The 16,900-nt window shown below is 36.2% G+C and overlaps 2 protein-coding genes and 1 long non-coding RNA gene across 6 annotated transcripts; 2 read left to right on the forward strand and 1 right to left on the reverse strand.

The window, feature by feature from the left end:
* Positions 1-677: 677 nt before the first annotated feature.
* Positions 678-3,699, forward strand: LOC112273326 (peroxidase 29). Of its 2 annotated transcripts, XM_024501966.3 has the most exons (4): positions 685-1,218; positions 1,494-1,684; positions 2,394-2,742; positions 2,844-3,699. In XM_024501966.3, the coding sequence occupies exons 2-4, from the start codon at positions 1,646-1,648 to the stop codon at positions 3,224-3,226; spliced, it is 771 nt and encodes a 256-aa protein (XP_024357734.1). In that variant the 5' UTR covers positions 685-1,218; positions 1,494-1,645; the 3' UTR covers positions 3,227-3,699. The 2 variants fall into 2 exon arrangements, with proteins under 2 accessions (XP_024357732.1, XP_024357734.1); XM_024501964.3 differs by having other exon boundaries at positions 678-1,684.
* LOC149987296 (uncharacterized) lies at positions 1,494-2,396 on the reverse strand. Its single transcript, XR_016498784.1, has 2 exons — positions 2,244-2,396; positions 1,494-1,895 (listed from the first exon to the last, which is right to left on the reverse strand). It is a non-coding gene; the product is annotated as an uncharacterized LOC149987296 (long non-coding RNA).
* Positions 3,700-10,080: 6,381 nt separating the features above from the next.
* On the forward strand, positions 10,081-11,817 carry LOC112273084 (ammonia transport outward protein 2). Of its 3 annotated transcripts, XM_073529159.2 has the most exons (4): positions 10,081-10,150; positions 10,285-10,515; positions 10,628-11,193; positions 11,362-11,817. In XM_073529159.2, the coding sequence occupies exons 3-4, from the start codon at positions 10,630-10,632 to the stop codon at positions 11,488-11,490; spliced, it is 693 nt and encodes a 230-aa protein (XP_073385260.1). In that variant the 5' UTR covers positions 10,081-10,150; positions 10,285-10,515; positions 10,628-10,629; the 3' UTR covers positions 11,491-11,817. The 3 variants fall into 3 exon arrangements, with proteins under 3 accessions (XP_073385260.1, XP_024357229.1, XP_024357231.1); XM_024501461.3 differs by lacking the exon at positions 10,285-10,515 and having other exon boundaries at positions 10,081-10,242; XM_024501463.3 differs by lacking the exon at positions 10,285-10,515.
* The last annotated feature ends 5,083 nt before the right edge of the window (positions 11,818-16,900 follow it).

A 16,900-nucleotide genomic window follows, 5' to 3' on the forward strand; every position in this document is an offset into this window, starting at 1 on the left:
CATTGTCACTCTCAGTTGTACCACCTGAATTATTGTTTGTTGGATTGCTCAGCTGGCGATTGTTTTAAAAAAATGTAGGTACTTTTTCTCCTCTTCTAAGGAGGAAGAGGGAGTAAAACTACCTCGAATGAAGACGCCTAAACGCGTACCTTTACTGTCCTATAGTTTAATTTCTTTTGAAAGAGGACTTCAAAAACATAGAGCTCGCGGAAGGTGTAACGCATTCCAAGCATCTGTTCTATCAATCCGTATATGTAGAGCAGTATATAATTTGCTGCTTCTGTGTTCACAACGTCCGGCGAAGCGGATTGCAAACTGTTTCCACCGTAGCCATCCGCAAAGAGTCACGCATGTTATAAAGGAGGCTGCATAGTGAAGCCAAGGGCTGTGGTTGCAATCAGCAGCTCTGTCAGGAGAGTGTAAGGAAAAGAATTCAATGCAGCCAGCCACCGAGTCCACCACCCTCCACCAAAATCAGCCCTTGTACTGACCCTAGATTCAGCTCATTTATGTTAAGTACCTCAAAAATCTGTCGCATCTCACTCGAAAATGTGAGCCACGTCAACCATCGGTGTAATCTAAGCCACTTCTTGGTAATCTATTAAATCGGACTTAATAATCCAAAATTGTTTGGGTTCTAAGGTTGTTTTGAGAACACAACATGAGGAACCAAAACTACTGCCATTACTGCAAATACTACTACAACTACAACTACAACTACTAGTTTTACAGTACAGTAATGGAAGATCAGGCTCAGCGAGAGAAAATAGCAATTTATGTGAGAGCCAGGAGGTTCAGAGTTTACCCCATTTCAGTCACGTGTGTATACAAGTGGGTTTGGTCCCCAACCCTGCAATACCAAAAAGTCGTCCAACGTGAGATAGACCGGCACTGGTGGCTCATAAAGAGGACGAAGCAGGGCATATCGAAGAAGACCAGCTTGGTTGTTAATGACATGTCAACCTGCATTAAATGAGGGAGAGTTCATAACAGTCATGAATTGCTGTAGGGATCAATTGCCTCTTCAGTCGTCTTGCCCACCGTAGCCAGCTAGGGGTGACGCGTCTGGAGGTCACGCGAAATGCTGCCTCTTTTTCCATGCATGGCGCTATTCGACTCGTTGTGACGTTTACAGTTACTGAGGCTGCATGTCCACATTTATGCTGATGATGAAGTCGCTTGAGGATATATAGTCTGTTATTGGATGATTGTTTTGTTGTAAGACCGGTCTCCCTTCTTTGATTGTGCAGTACCGCGAATTAGTGATGAATGAGGACCTAGCGACATGGTTTAGCACAGTGCTCATCATGCAGACGAGATTGGTGTAGAAAGAATTACGGCTCCTAACGTGCCGGAAGTTGACAGAGGCTTCGGGACGCCTAGTTTTGTGCCGCCCTGTTGAATTTCCTGGATTGAGGAGTTGGGTTTGGTGCAAGAATACACAGAGAGTGCCCAAATGGCGAGCTGGACAGTGACATTGCTGGTGGGTGCAGCTGTTGCAGTGGTGGTTACTAATCTCGCGGCGGTAACGGATGCAGAGCTGCAATACGGGTACTACGATAGGGTGGGATGTTTTGGGGTGGAGAATAGAGTGCGAACTCTGGTGCGGAGGAGCTTCATCGCTGACGTTACAGCTAGTGCAGCCATGCTTCGCCTTGCCTTTCATGACTGCCAAGTTGGGCCGGTAAGACCTGGATCCACACATTCAAGTGCAGGGCAATGGCCGTGCCCCATTTCATACTTTTTTGTGATTGGTTTCTGACAAGCTTTCTATTGAGATGTGTTCCTCTGCAGCTGGACTTCCTGCAGGTACGTCATCTCCGCTGAGGTACCAAACTCTGCAGCTGAGTTGCCTCGAAGTGCATCCTGAAATTGCATCTGTTGTATGTTGTAGTCTGCACATCGTGACGGGAAGTCCTGATTACACGTTAAATGACAAGTTCTATAGCCTCTCGCCTAACATTTTGTGTAGAATTTCCAGAAGTTTCAATAAGTGTTCTCATCAAGAGCAGTCTTCACTACTCGCCTTACAAAAACTTCACACGAGAGTAGACGAGATGAACGACTCAGGGTGAGAGAAGTTCTGATAATTATGATGAACTTCTGGAAATTTTTGAAATCGACAGTGGTTCTGAGTCAGTCGCAGATTGTTTATATACAATCGAAAGTGAAAGACACACGTTTAATAATACTTGCATTCCACATCTTTGCATCGATTGAGAAGATTACTGAATGCTGCGCACCTTTTCGAAGATATTCTATGTGGTACTGAGGTCGCCTCATGTGATATTTCGTGCTAGTCAGTTGAACATAATCACTGAGCTGAGATAAAGAGCTGTATGACTTGTTTCATGATTTGGTTCGCCCGTTGACACGGCTTTTCATTTTTGAAGGGAGGTTGCGATGGCTCAATCATGATAGAGGGCAATGGAGGAGAAATGTCGTCTGGGAACAATTTTGGCGTCAAGCGCCTCGACATCATCAACTCTGTGAAAGCCGATATGGAGAAGATGTGTCCGACCACAGTTTCATGTGCTGATATCATCGCAATGGCGGGACGTGACGCTGTTGCCTTCAATGGCGGCCCTGACATCAAGATTCCTCTAGGCAGAAAGGATGCCGTTTCCTCAAGCGCTACTGAAGCAGATGCTAAACTTCCTCCAGCCACCTCCAGCATCGACAGGGTTTTTAATGTCTTTGGCGCATTCGGCATGACTCATGAAGAGAGCGTTGCCATTTTAGGTACGAATGCAGATTCAAGTTTTGTGACATCGATGTTCTTTATCAAGTCGTTTTACTCTAGTCAGTGTTTCTGACTCGAAGTCCTTTTGTCTGTCCTGCAGGTGCGCACACCATTGGTGTGGGGCACTGCAAAAGTATTCAAGATCGTCTGCAATCCAACAGCCCAACTGCTCCAAACAGCTTAGTTTTCCGTACTCAACTCACTGCAGCTTGTGCAGTGAATGTCTTCAACATCGCCGTTCTGACCAACGACGCCACTCAGTTCACTTTCGACAACCAGTACTTCAAAGATATTCAAAACGGACGTGGCCTCTTCACCGTCGACAATCTGCTCAGCATCGATCCACGCACTGCTCCTATCGTCAACACCTACGCTGCTAACAAAGGTGCCTTCTTCGCGGCATTCCAATCGGCGTATGTGAAACTGACCTCGCGAGCACTGAAAGGCAATCAAGGAAGCGTAAGAAGCACCTGCCTGCATTAAGCGCTATGGAATTCAAACCCTAATACGTTGAATCACTCGATCCGAATAAGCCGCGTTAGACAAGCATTTTCAAATCTCCTGTCAATGCCTTTCAGAATGGATCATCAGTTTGTTGACAATTAAAAATGAAGAATCAATAACAATGAAGAATCATAACAAGCTGGTGACGATGACAAAACGATGAAGAAGTATGTTCATCAAGTTTCGGTATATTTGGAACATATTCCCGAGAAATTTGTTATGTAATCTAGCGCTTATTGTGTAAGTGTTGTGATTCTTGAGAGGGATTCAACCTTGGAGAATGATGATAGCTTGCTATTGATTCCTTCATGTTCCTATCCGTGGTCTACTGCGAGGCTCGAGTCTACTGGTGATCCATGGGGCGACGAGCTTATGGGATTGCTTACATCTTTGTACCGAAGCTTCTCTGATTACAATATTATAGTTATTTCCCTCTCCTTGATAACATAAAATGATCTGGTTTCACTTTCTATCTAGCGATAAATGTCGCAAACCTAATTTTCACAATCCAATGAGAAGTAGCTTCTGGAGGAACAGATGGTCACAGGTAATCAAAACCTTCTTACCGTCTTCACCTATATTTCAGCAAGGGAACTTCCATACTGCGTAGAGTTGAAGAACTTTGTAGACGGAGGTGTGATCTCTCTCTCAGTCCCGATTGTCTGCGAAACGCTCTTTGTCCACATAATCAAATCGAATGCAATCCTCTCTGTTTCTCTGCCCTCTTCATTACGCAATAATCCAGTCCAGACGACTGAACTTACCAGGGCTGTCATCACCCCGCATCTGATCACAGAGCCTTATGCCAAAAAGCAGACGATAGATAATTCGGTAGAATTAAAGACCGCGTGTTGACAAGATTCGCATTACCTTACCAGCGTCCATGCAGCACGCGCTGATCCAAACAGGGAGGCAGTGGGATATTATCCCGCCACGACCTGGCAGGGAAACGCAGGCATTGTCGGGAGCAATTCAAGACCGTGCAGGTTATTATCGACTCTGCGAAAGCAATCCGACTTCACGGTCTCCTCTTTTAATTGCACCTATTGCAAGGCACATATATGAGAGAATCTTCACACGCCGAAGGCGATGGCATGGAAGTCTCCTTTCTTCCAAGGGAGGGGGCGTGGCTGCGGGAACACATCATAACCTCGATTACTCAGAACGTGTAGACTCTGCACCTTCAACTATGAAACAGTGGATCGATCGACAGCTTCGGACTCGACGAATTTGCAAGTCTCCAGCGCCAGTTCAATCGCACTGAGAAGAAGGAGCTACGGCGCGTCGGAAAGCGGAAGGCTGCGAAGGCAGGTAACGGGCCATTGCCATGGACATTGTCAGAGCAAGAGCAAGTGCATGGAAAGTGGTCTGACAGCAGCAATTCAATGGCTGCAACGTGCCTTCCAGCCATTTCTTGTCCTCCGCTGGACAGGGAATTTGCTGCATCACCTTCTTATTCTACAAAAAAGCACACAAGTATTAATCATAGATGTCAATAATATTCAAAACTTTTGTGGTATGGCTGAGGATGTGTTTTGGACGTTTTTTTGTTTGTTTAATCTCTCTGCAATCATATTCAATATTTGTTCTTTTATTTCAATTGAGTCAAATTATGTGACTTTTTTTTTATTTATTATATATATTTATTTATACACACACATGTGAAGTTATTGTAAATTTGAATTAATTTAATATCTATATATGTATATATATATATATATATATATATGTACATATTAGAAAAATAGTTGCATGATGTTAAGAATATGACTTTTGGTTTTAATTTGACTGTTTTATTTATTTTTAAATCTAATTTTGAAAGAAAATTATTTTAAGATTTTACATATTGATTTGTATAATATTGACTCGAAGCTAGTTCAACCAAAGTCAGTTTTATGTAAGAATGCTCATTGTTGTATTAGCGTTTTAATTTGATTTACAAGTATTATAAAATCTCATGGTTATCTTTAAAATCAAACACTTGGATGGTGTTATTTTTAGTCTGGCTTTCAATAAAAAGTTTCACAAGTCCATTATTACTAAATAATTAAATAGTGTTATCTTCGTTTCTATTTCTTAATTTTAATTGTACTCAATGTCCTATATTTTCTGCACTTTTTCACATTTCTAAACACTTCATAATTATTTATTTATTTTTGTTAATCTCTTCGTTGTACATGACTTCTACATAACTTGATAAAATGTATGCATCTCTAAGATAATAAATTCTTCTAAAATAATTACTTGTGTCAATTAAAATAATATTTAAAAAATATGGTTGAGAAGAAATATTTACAATTGGACAATAATAACAAATGGTCTTTAAAATAATTACTTATGTCAATTAAAATAATATTTAAAAAATATGGTTGAGAAGAAATATTTACAATTGGAAAATAATAACAAATGGTCTTTAAAGATAACTATGAAGTTTTATACTATATATATATTTTTTTGTATTTTTTTGGCAATATTGTTTTTTAAAAGAAGAAGCATTTGTCATTAAAAAAAATCGACTTTTTTGTAGTTTAAAGTAATTGGAGCTATATTTAATTATAACTATTTTTTTTAATTCTAAGATTATGTATACTCAAATGATAGAGTATAAAAATTGTATTGCCAATATTACAACTTAGAGTTATTAAATTGACACTTTCATTCAAAATTGGGTTAGAGTTTTGCTCAATAGGCAAGTTAATGTATCTACTTTTAAACTAACAAAAGCCTTGGATTTCATGGAGAAACACTTATTGCAAAAATTGCTTAGTGCAACATTAGAATTGCAGATTTTGTAGAGGCAACATTTTAAATAAACATTGAGCATCTTGGAGAAGGGGGGAGGAGGCACTTAAATATGAATACTCCTCTAAAGACAATTTATTCAAAAGTATGTAGTCTTTTGCTTACTTTCATCTTGCTTTGTGTTTTTAAAAGAAAAAGGAAGAAGTTGATTATATTTAGGCATTGGAAAGGATTGCAACATTGTTCATGAATAGTCATGAATAGTTCATGATCCTTGAACTATTGTGATTGATGTAGAGCTTGCACTCATGGCTATTATAAGATAAGTTTTTTTATAATTGCAATTCTTCTTTGCATATGATATATCAATCAAAATTTCCTGTCACAATGCAAGTAAGGTTTTTTTTCGCAAATAATTGGATGATCATTACCTAATACAAGAACCTTGTAATTGCAAGCTGCTCATTTGAGATTTTTGAATGTAATTGAGAGGAGTTTCAACAACATTGTAGTGGTCATCAAACAACCACCAACTACATATGGACAACCTAAATTCTTTTAAAGAAATATTTTGTCACCATGCAGTCCTTCTAATATCTTTATTTTGGTAATATTAACACCTTACATGTTAAAGGTAGTCATGCAATGTTAAAAAAATGATTATAAGTACCTACAATGGACTCCTATAATGTGTTGAGGAAGATAATAATGTACATGGAGTATTAAAAGAGGGAGTTGGAAGCTAAGATTGAAGATGAGAAGATGCAGATTTAGCTTGATTTTTGAGGGAGTTTTTATGATTAAGTAGTAAAAGGATCTTGACATTTGCCTTGATGAAGGTTCACAGGTTGATGTCTGCATTGGACATAAATAATGACAGTATAGTAATTTGAATTATACAATTTACAACAATCCTTGGATTGCCATGCAAACATTGGCTTAGTCAAATGCTTACAATAAATAGTGCTTTGGATGTGAATAACTTGCATCCAAAGTGGTACCTTGATACTCTTCCTTCTTTACCACTTCTACCACATCATGTCCTTCAATAACAAGTTCCAGATATTTTCTCACTCCTCCAACAACTTTATGAAGTGTTCTTGTCCTTGGGCCCAAATCAACAACTTGCAGTACAATTAATTTTGATGGAACTTGTATTTTAAAGGTTTTGAGCTTTGAATGATTCCATCTCACAAAACATCACACATGCCCCTGAAATTTAATTACAGCTACAGATCATCACGAGATCATCCTGAAGGCCTCAATTGAGCTCATGAACATAAAGGCACTTCCCCACATGGATGGCCAGTGCTCCCTTCTCTTGGCACACTGCCGGAAAATCTGCGACGACAGTGGGGGAGGGGGCCTTTATTTAGAGGGGGGCCTAGGCAGTGCAGAAAAGAGCCGCTCCGGGCTCTAGTTCAAACTAAAAAAACCTGGAATTTGATAGGTTATCAAGTTGAGGGGCTCACAAAAGGGAGGGATAGATTTGCTATTATCAAGATTGAGGGGTATTCTTGATATTTCGGGAAAATTTTGGGGCATGTGTGATATTTTCACTTTAATTTATAGCTGTGTGTCCCCTCCCACCCCCTTGACATTGTAGAAATTCCACATTGGATAAGGTGATTCCAAAACTCTTGTGGAGCTCCCAGTCTCACCACATACTGGGAACTCGCAGTTTGATTGAAGAGTTCCGAATTTTAGAGTTTCCAGAAGATGAATCCCGTGAGTCATCGCACAAGACGCGGAATTTTGAAGCTCGGATTCATGTTTATGTGATAGATAGATGGGACGATGCGAGCAATCCTTTCCGGCATTCCAGACCATAATCTGAGTCGCCCTATGTCCACCGAACAACTCTTTTGTCAACCATGTCAGGTGGGTCCGCACCATCGCTGCAGTGTCTTGTGACGGATGCTCGGTGCTCCTGCGGTTGCCAGTAGTGTGCACACATGCCATCCATTCAAGTTACAATGGCATCACCATTTGGATTGCTCCCGTTATAGAGCGTCCTAAGCTGGGGTTCGATCGAAATGTGGGCCAGACGGATAAGAAATTGAAATGTTTGCTCATGTCAGAAGGATATTTTTTTACCAGTCGTGAATGCGTTCAATCGGTAGCTGTTCGAATGCAGCCCGAATGTTCGATCTACAGCCTTTGAGGAGCGGAGCACCGAATGATTCGGTTTGTTGATTGGCTGTTTGGACTACTGATCGGCGTCTTTGAGGTTTTCGATGGTGGGTTCAAAGCTGAATTGTAAAGTTAAGATTTGTGGACTGTTCGCTGATTCTCGATAATGTCTCGTGATGTGGAGTTTAAAATTGAAGAAGAGGGAAACTTCTTGTTGGAAACTTGGGCCAGCAGTGAAGGATTTCATGAAAAACCTTAATAAAACTAGCGACTCACATGGTGCTCTCCTACGAATTGCCGACTGCTGAATGCGAAATTCGGAAATGGCAGAAAATGGGCAGACTGGTTATCACTTAGACCACGCAATTAAGCAACCTGTTGCACTGCCCTGCGCTATTTGGACTGCGGGTTGCACCAACGACGCTGTATCGCATGATAGGACGAATATCATTGCGTGGGTCATGGTCCAGGTTTCTGGCTTCGACGTTATGGAATCGAACATGCGCAGTTTAGAGCAGAACGTGCTCAATTCCATTGCGGTCGCTGCGAGAGCCAACATCGGGCTCAGGACCTTGTTCGCGTTTCATACCATCACCTTCGCCCTACTCACCATCTCTGACTTCAAGCGCTCCCACGGATTCGATAGAGTATTCCACTCATCGATTCTATTGCTGAGTGAACCCATCGTTGCCCACTTCAAAAGAGCCCAGTTTATGGTGTGACATGAAGGTGCATGTTGACCGAGATTCAGCTGCTGACAATTTCGTTTGGTGGGAATCAGAGTTTTGAGGCTTGTGGGTTCAAGGGTATCTTCAAGCCATTATTATGTAGTACATCGCTCTTGCTGGAATCTTGACACATGGAAACTCTTATGCTATATTCCCGGTTGGTAATCTTACCAGACACCAGTAGAATCGGTGGTCTAGTCTTCGGGACCAGTTATGAATCACCGCTGCTGTGGAGCTTTAAGGCGGCGCTGTGAGAAAGAAGGAAATTGGAGGATTAAATACTTGACCACGCAGTTTTTTTACAGCTTTAGAAGTATCATCAAGGAGTCTGCATTGGAGTTCAGCCCCCCAGCAGCTTCAGTTTCTTATACAATACAAGGACTACATCATTCTCAATTTCAACGAGGATTTTTTGTCGTGAAGTTGAGCTCTGAGTACTTTGGTTAATTACATCGTGTCTGAAAAATTGTTCATAAAAACCTCTGAAAGTTTCATGAAAATGGGATCAGCGTAAGTAACGAAGAACCTAATAAGCACGCCACTTCAACTCACACCTTGGGCAAGGAGTGAACCACTATGATTGCCAAAGCTTTTGGTCCATGTCATAAAGGACATGTTCAGTAAAAAATGGGGCCCATCTGACAAACTAGCTCTGTGAATTGCAGTTACCTCGGATGGATAATTCTCAGATTTAAAGTTTGAAGTAGTTTATTTTGTTGCAAGACCAACAATGACGGCGAAGAGAACAATTTGACGTGGCCGGAATATTTCAGCTTGTGCAGCAACTCTTGAGTCTGTCTAGTTGAGATCAGTGAGAACTATCGTAGGAAAGACCAAGATAGCCTCGAAATTTTATTAGCATCAATTAATCATGCAGCTTTGACACTCGGCTGATCACAGCGATCTCACAGTAGGATAAGCCGGGTGTCACGCCAGAGTATCAACCCATCCACATTGCAAGCTGCCTGCAATTGAAATCGTACAACCGCCGTGGGACCCGAAAAACAATGCGCTGGCATCGTGAAAAGGATTGTTCACACTTTTAAGTGCGATAATTTGCGCATGACTTGAACTCGCAAGTACTGTCGACTCTTCCCAACCGTCCTGCAGTTCACCAGTCACGAGGGACTATCATTATCTTTTAGCTGAGACCCATCGATGCTTCGACATTCGTCTTCGTCAATGATATAAGCTGTGCTCGCTTTTGTTTGGTGATGCCATTGCTGCATCTTGCAAGATAGGGGGTGGGAGGTGGAGCCGCAGTGATTAATTAGGTGCTGGTAGTTCAATCACGAATCAGGTGACGACGAAACATTCATTTCTGTTTGCAACGTCTTCCTTCTTGTGTTGATTCCCTCTCGTTTCTTTCCTAAAACCTCTTCACGATTCACGGTACAAAGAACTGACTCGATCAAACAAATGTTGTGAAATTAGCCTGCAGATTTCGTGTTTCAGTTGCGTTCCTTGTGGGTGTGGTCATCGCTTTAGTCGGACGTGGGATCCATTGGATGCAGCGTGGGGTGGGGCTGTTTAGTTCGTGAATTGGTTCCTGCTTGCTGTTGCTACGAACATCTCAATTCTTAGCGGACGCATCAGAGATTTCCAGATCGACGAGCGCGACTTCTATAGTTATTAGAATTCTCAGAGGATAAAGGCAGTAGTCAGGTAGATGATTAACAATCACTTGGGGTAGAATCTGGTGAAGAAGGGACTGTTCTAATTGTGTTCTGTTCGTTTGTCTCTCAATTATAATTTTATTTCTTTATTCTCCTTGCAGCAATGGCAGAGAATGGACAGAAGGAGCTTCACGATGGCCCGGACATCGGCAAGCACGTCACCCACCCTCCGGCGCCCCACTTTACCCGAGTCGCGAACCCGGCGCCCTTGGGGCTCATGGGATTCGCCCTAACCACGTTCGTCTTGTCGTGCTACAATGCAGGCATCTTCGGGATCTCCGTGACGACGCCCCCGAACGTCGTCACAGGGCTGGCGCTCTTCTACGGCGGCCTGGCCCAGCTCCTCGCAGGAATGTGGGAATTCAGAACGGGCAACACATTTGGAGCCACTGCGTTTACCTCATACGGAGCCTTCTGGCTTTCCTACGCTGCGATTCTCATCCCCTGGTTCGGCGTGCACGACTCTTACCTAGGCGGCTACGAGCGCGACGTGGCGCCCGCGATCGCCATCTTTTTACTCGGTTGGACGATCTTCACTTTCATGATGTGGTTTGGGACGTTGCGGGCCAACGTCGTCATCAGCGCCTTGTTCGCTTTTTTGACAATCACTTTTCTACTGCTCACCATCGCCGAATACAAAGGCGCAGAAGGTCATCGCATCAAGCGGGTGAGCACCAAATCTCTCTCTCTCTCACACATACACCTCTTTTCAGCCCATATTTGTTAAATTGCTTGCCCAGTCAGCATCGTCGAGCTGATGGCAGCAATCCTGATGGGGTCCAGTCTAGATCATGTGATCGATAACTGTCGAAGTTGTGGTGGCTGTGTTGTCTAGGCTGGAGGATTCTTCGGCATCTTCACCGCCATCATCGCGTGGTATCTCGCATTAGCTGGATTGTTGACACGCGAAAACTCTCTCTTCACTCTTCCGGTTGGAAACCTCAACAAATGCCGCCATGGTTGAGCTTCGCGATGTGAGGAACTCGGTCTCCGTGTTCGCACCGCAGGATCTGCACAGCAATTCTGACTACACTTGAAGACGCCGCATCACATGGGCGTCTGTCTCCTGTACCTCACTCACTCAGATTGTTGTGGTCTTTTTTTTCTCTCTTTTTAATTTTTTAATTTTTTATTTTTGCAAAGTTTATTTTATTTTATTTTATTTTGCCTTTCTGTACAGTGTGGGATGCACCCAGCTGAACAACTTCGAATGCTCATAGTTGACACGGTGTAAAGTTATTTCTAGCATTAATTGAAGTATTTGGGAGGACGAATTCCCTTCTTTAGAACATGCATGAGGTTTAGCAACTGAAAATGATTTTCACATTTGCTGTGTTGGGTTGAATCACCTTTTTTTTTTTTTTTTTTTTTTTTTTTTTCCATAGATGCTTTGCTTAACGAATTTTTGTGGAAAACTGGTAGTTTTTTTGTGCCGAGTGTTGTCTACCTGTGAATAAGTAGAAGAAAAACTTGTGGAAGAAGTGTTGTAAGGGAGTTCAACCACTTGGAAATAACATCCACTTGCTAAAAGGTTTAGAAGTAACAACTTGGTCACAGCATAGTGTTATTTTCTTTGTTAAGGAATATTTACAACCAATTATTTCATCTTATACATTGGATATTTAACAAAGGATTTAAGAAGTTTAACATGAATTTAATTGCAGTGCTACAATATAGTGTTTATTATTTAAGAGAACAAGTAATAAGAAATGGTAGATTTGTGCCAAATTTTACAAATCTTGTACAGTATGCTCCAACATTTGAAAATAATCAGTTGAAATACAAAAATATTTATTAAGATAGGAAAACGTTTCTGCACAACTTACAACATTATGGTATAAATATTGAAATTTTGTTGAAGTCTTTCAATAATGTAATTAACTAAGAATTTTTATACTTGAATTGTTTTAACAAAGAATTATTATTTGACATACAAAAGAACTAATTTATACCATTATAATAATATATACTACCATGATTGTTGATAATTAATTCTATTATGATCTTTCATATAATTTCCAAAAGACCTTAAAATTACCACAAATTTTAATATAAAAATTCAATAAATTATATTCAATTACATTATTAGATCAAAACATAAAGAGAATGTACAACGTAGATAATTAATTAGATAAATCCTTATAATTTATTTATGAAAAATTGATTGTAAGAATAATTAAATTTAAGAATAAAATTCTCAATCAGATTTGAGTATAAAATAATATTAAATAAATTAATTTGGAATCTCTTTAGTAAGAACTCATATTTTACATATTTTGATTCAATGTGGCCTTTACATGACCATAAAACTATATCATTAAAGATAATCTAGTTATAAAAAAATAAAATAAAAATTAAAAAAAACAATTTTTAATTCATTTTTGTATTATTTTAAAACAACAATAAATGATATCTTTAATTTTTAATTTATTTTTTTGTTATTTTAAAACAACAATAAATGATCTCTTTAAAGAGAAATTGATTACAACACTTGGAATATTGAATCTAAGAATTAATAAAATTATCAAGCTGCAATAACTAATACAAAAGTGCTAAAAAAAAACTTTTATTTTCTTTGTGGAATTTTTAATTAATATGTACTAATAAAACATATGAATTTTTAAAGTATAGATTTTTTTTTTTTTTTTTTTTTTTTTTTTTAATAATATGATTATCAATACATTCTTTTCTTTTCTTACATTATATCACCTATGGTCTATTTAATTGAAACCAAGGATAAAGATTTTATAAACAACATCAATTTTTTTCTATTAAAAGAGAATATTTAAAAAAACTATATATAAAGCTATCATGGACATACATATTTACTCTAATATTTACCTATAAGATTAAGTAGAAGTAGGTAAAAGTAGATTAATTTCATAATATTTTTTAGACAAGCTTCCTAGAAGCTTCATGGATGTTGCTTTGACTTTACATATGTTTGTAGTTGATTAGTAGGTTAGAAACTTGGCCAACAAGTTAACCACATGTTGGTAGCTTGCAAAACAAATTAACCATGTGGTGCACATATAAAAAACTCGCCTTATAAGTTAAGATATATGTTTTGCAAAGTCAACATGTTTTGGAGATTCTACAAGACATTGCCATGTAGCTCTTAATTAAGAATATATATGGAGGTAAGAGTGAAGCCTTCTTCACTCTTATCCATGCCTTTTTAGTCCTTAGTCTTGTTTCAAGACTTTCTAGTCTTCTTGTCTTTAGTAATAGCCATTCTAGCTTAATACTATATCATCTTTGAGTGATTTTTTAGTCTTTTTAAGTAGCACAATAGTGTATTGAGATTTTTTTTCTTTGAAATTCATGTCTTTGACATTTTTTTACAAAACTAGTTGAAAAAAACTTATTTCAAAAATTTAAAGATGCATTACATTTAGTGAGCTTTAAACTCTTAGGTAATTCATTGCAAATTCTTTAAATTCCAAGCAATTGAAGTCATTGAATAGATCCTAATAAGGTTCCTATAATTATAAATAAAAACTTTATGCTTCTTTTTTAATTCAAAATAACTCAAACTTTGCTTAATCAAAGCCCTTCACCACTCTTTTACAATCTTTCCACAATAGATATATTCTAGGCTGATGTCTATGCCAAACAACATAATACTAAGAAGATCAATCAAACATTGGCCTGCTTTGCTGTACCTCTCAATTATCTAGTCTTTTACTAGGTAATAGTAATACAATATTCAATGTCCTTAAAGAATACTTCATAGAAGTAATTTTATTAACAACATAAGAAATAATGCATCACTCTACAAAATCTCTTAATACATTGAGCAAACTCAATAGAAACACCAAGAAGGTCTGAACAACTAGTATAAAAATTTGAATCAAACTATCTCTTTGAAAGTATTGAACTCAATCCATCTCTTTACTTTGTGATCAAAATAAAATAGAGTAAGTAATTTATAGCCTAGAGATTGAGAGAAGGTATTGAAGTTGTCAACATTTGTTCTATAAATCAAAAAATCAATTTGTACATCCATCATTCTTTTGTTCCATGTCTATTAGATTATTTGTAGCTCCATTAGTGGTCACTACTCTCTTTTGGTACTTAAGACCACCATATGTACTACCTGAATAAAGTAAAGTAGTTTATATTATCAAGTTTTATACTTTAAAGTTTATTGTATTATATTGAATATGCAACCAAAAGTGTATAGGACATCATAGGATCTATCCTTCATGATTGCTCATATGCCTATATTACTATGCCTCTATTGTTGTCTATTTCTTCTTTCACCAGTTTTAAATCTCAATAAGAGAGTTGATTAGTTTTTATATTATTTTTTTTTTAATTTTGTCATTTTTGTGGTTCATTTTGCTATGAATGTCTTTTGAGTTAGATTTGGAAGAAGTAAGTCTAAAGGTCCAAAAAAGTAGTACATTTTATATCCAAATAATTTTTAAGTGATCCTTAATTTACTGTAAGTTGTTGTTTCTCTCTTATCATATATTATTACCACTCCAAGATGTTACTTTTTAATTGAAGTAAATATCAAATTTTCTTTTAAAAAAACTATAACTTAATTTTTATCATGTTTATTTTTCTAACTTAAGAAAATATTTTTCTATTAGGGCTCTAAATGTTAATTAAACTAGAATTCTTGTATTTCTTTGATATTATATCTTCTATCAAATAATTTTTTCCATCATTCTAATGCATTTCAAGTATAAAAGAGTGTTGTTTAAATTAAAAATGACTTCATAAATAATAAAATAAAAAATTAGATTTTGAAATTCAGTAGCAAGTATTATCTTCATGATACATTAAAGAGGTCTTGTATGTAAAGTATGAATGATACAATGATCTTATAGACAATAGCCATTTGAACCAAGCTTATTGCTACTAATGGAAGTAATGAGAATTTTTATATGCATTATTAAAAAAAAAAAAAAAGATTTATGCTATAAGGACTTAATTTAAAGGTTAATACATAATCAAAATAAAGATAATCTTTTAGAAGAAAAAAGAAATCAAAAAGAAGAAGATAGTATTATTAAGACTAATGCAAGTAAAAACCTCATAATAAAAGAAATTAAAGCAATTTTTTGAAGTAATATAAATTTCTTGTTAACAGTCTAATACAAAGAAGAAATAAAGAAATAATAGAAGCTCCAAAGATTCAATTCAAGGAAAATAATCTTACAACTCTTTTTCACAAAAAGTTAGAAAGAAGAATAATTATTTTATTAAATCGGATTAGATAGTAAATTTTTTATATTTCTTGTAAAATAAAATTAAAAGAAATATTAAGCTTAAAAATAATATTAAAAAAAATTTGAAAAATAAATTAGTCTCCTACAAAACTTTCTTTGTAATTTAAAAAATTAAAATAAATTTATATTGGTTTATATGAAAAATACTAAAAACTCAAATAATTAAAAATATTAAGAAATTATTAGATTTTAAAAAATATTGGTATTAAATTTTTTAAAAATAATTGTATTTAAATTTAGAATTATGAAATCAAAAAATAAATAAAATATCATATAAAATAAAAAATAATTTTTACTTCAAATAAATTAAATATAAAAATAGTATAAATAAAATTTAAAAAATAAAGAAATGATAAGGTGCTTCTTTGAATTTTTAAAAATAATATTATTAAATTAGTTAGACTTAAAATATAAAAAGTTCAATTCTTTTTTAAAAGATAGTTGCTTGAGTATAAATAGGGTTTATTATAATGACAAGATTTGATTCAAATTGATAATGTCTTGTACATTGATTACAATATTTTAAGCTTATATAAAAATTATATATATATATATATATATCTATTATGTTTAAAACTTTTAAAATTAAATAGCTTATATTCAACTTAATTAAAATACTGCAATTACATATAATGAATTATATATAATTTTAAAATCACCATATTATTTTTTTTGATAATATTAATTTTATTCACAAGTGTATATCTTATGAGGATATTGTGCCTACTCTTATATCCCATTAAACTATTATCAAATTTTTCTATTTTTTTAATAATATAGCCACCTTTGTTTGTCATCTATACTTTTATTTCTTATTTTATATTTATAATCTTTAATCTCTTTAATACATATATATATATATATATATATATTTTAATCTCTTTTAATTCCTATATCTTTAATTTACATTATATTTTCTTTTTTTTTTGTACTTTGCTATAATTCTAAAAATCTAAATTGAAAAGGTGATTTTTTAAAATCTTATATTATTTTACATATAAATATATTCATTAATTAATATAATTAATATATATATTCATTAATTAATATAATTGAATTTAGAAACATTACATGATATTATTAATTTAAAAAAGTTTTTTTTACGAAATATGATGTATCTATTAGATTCTT

Source organism: Physcomitrium patens, chromosome 20 (assembly GCF_059467195.1).
Source record: "Physcomitrium patens ecotype Gransden chromosome 20, ASM5946719v1, whole genome shotgun sequence".
Lineage (NCBI taxonomy): Eukaryota > Viridiplantae > Streptophyta > Bryopsida > Funariales > Funariaceae > Physcomitrium > Physcomitrium patens.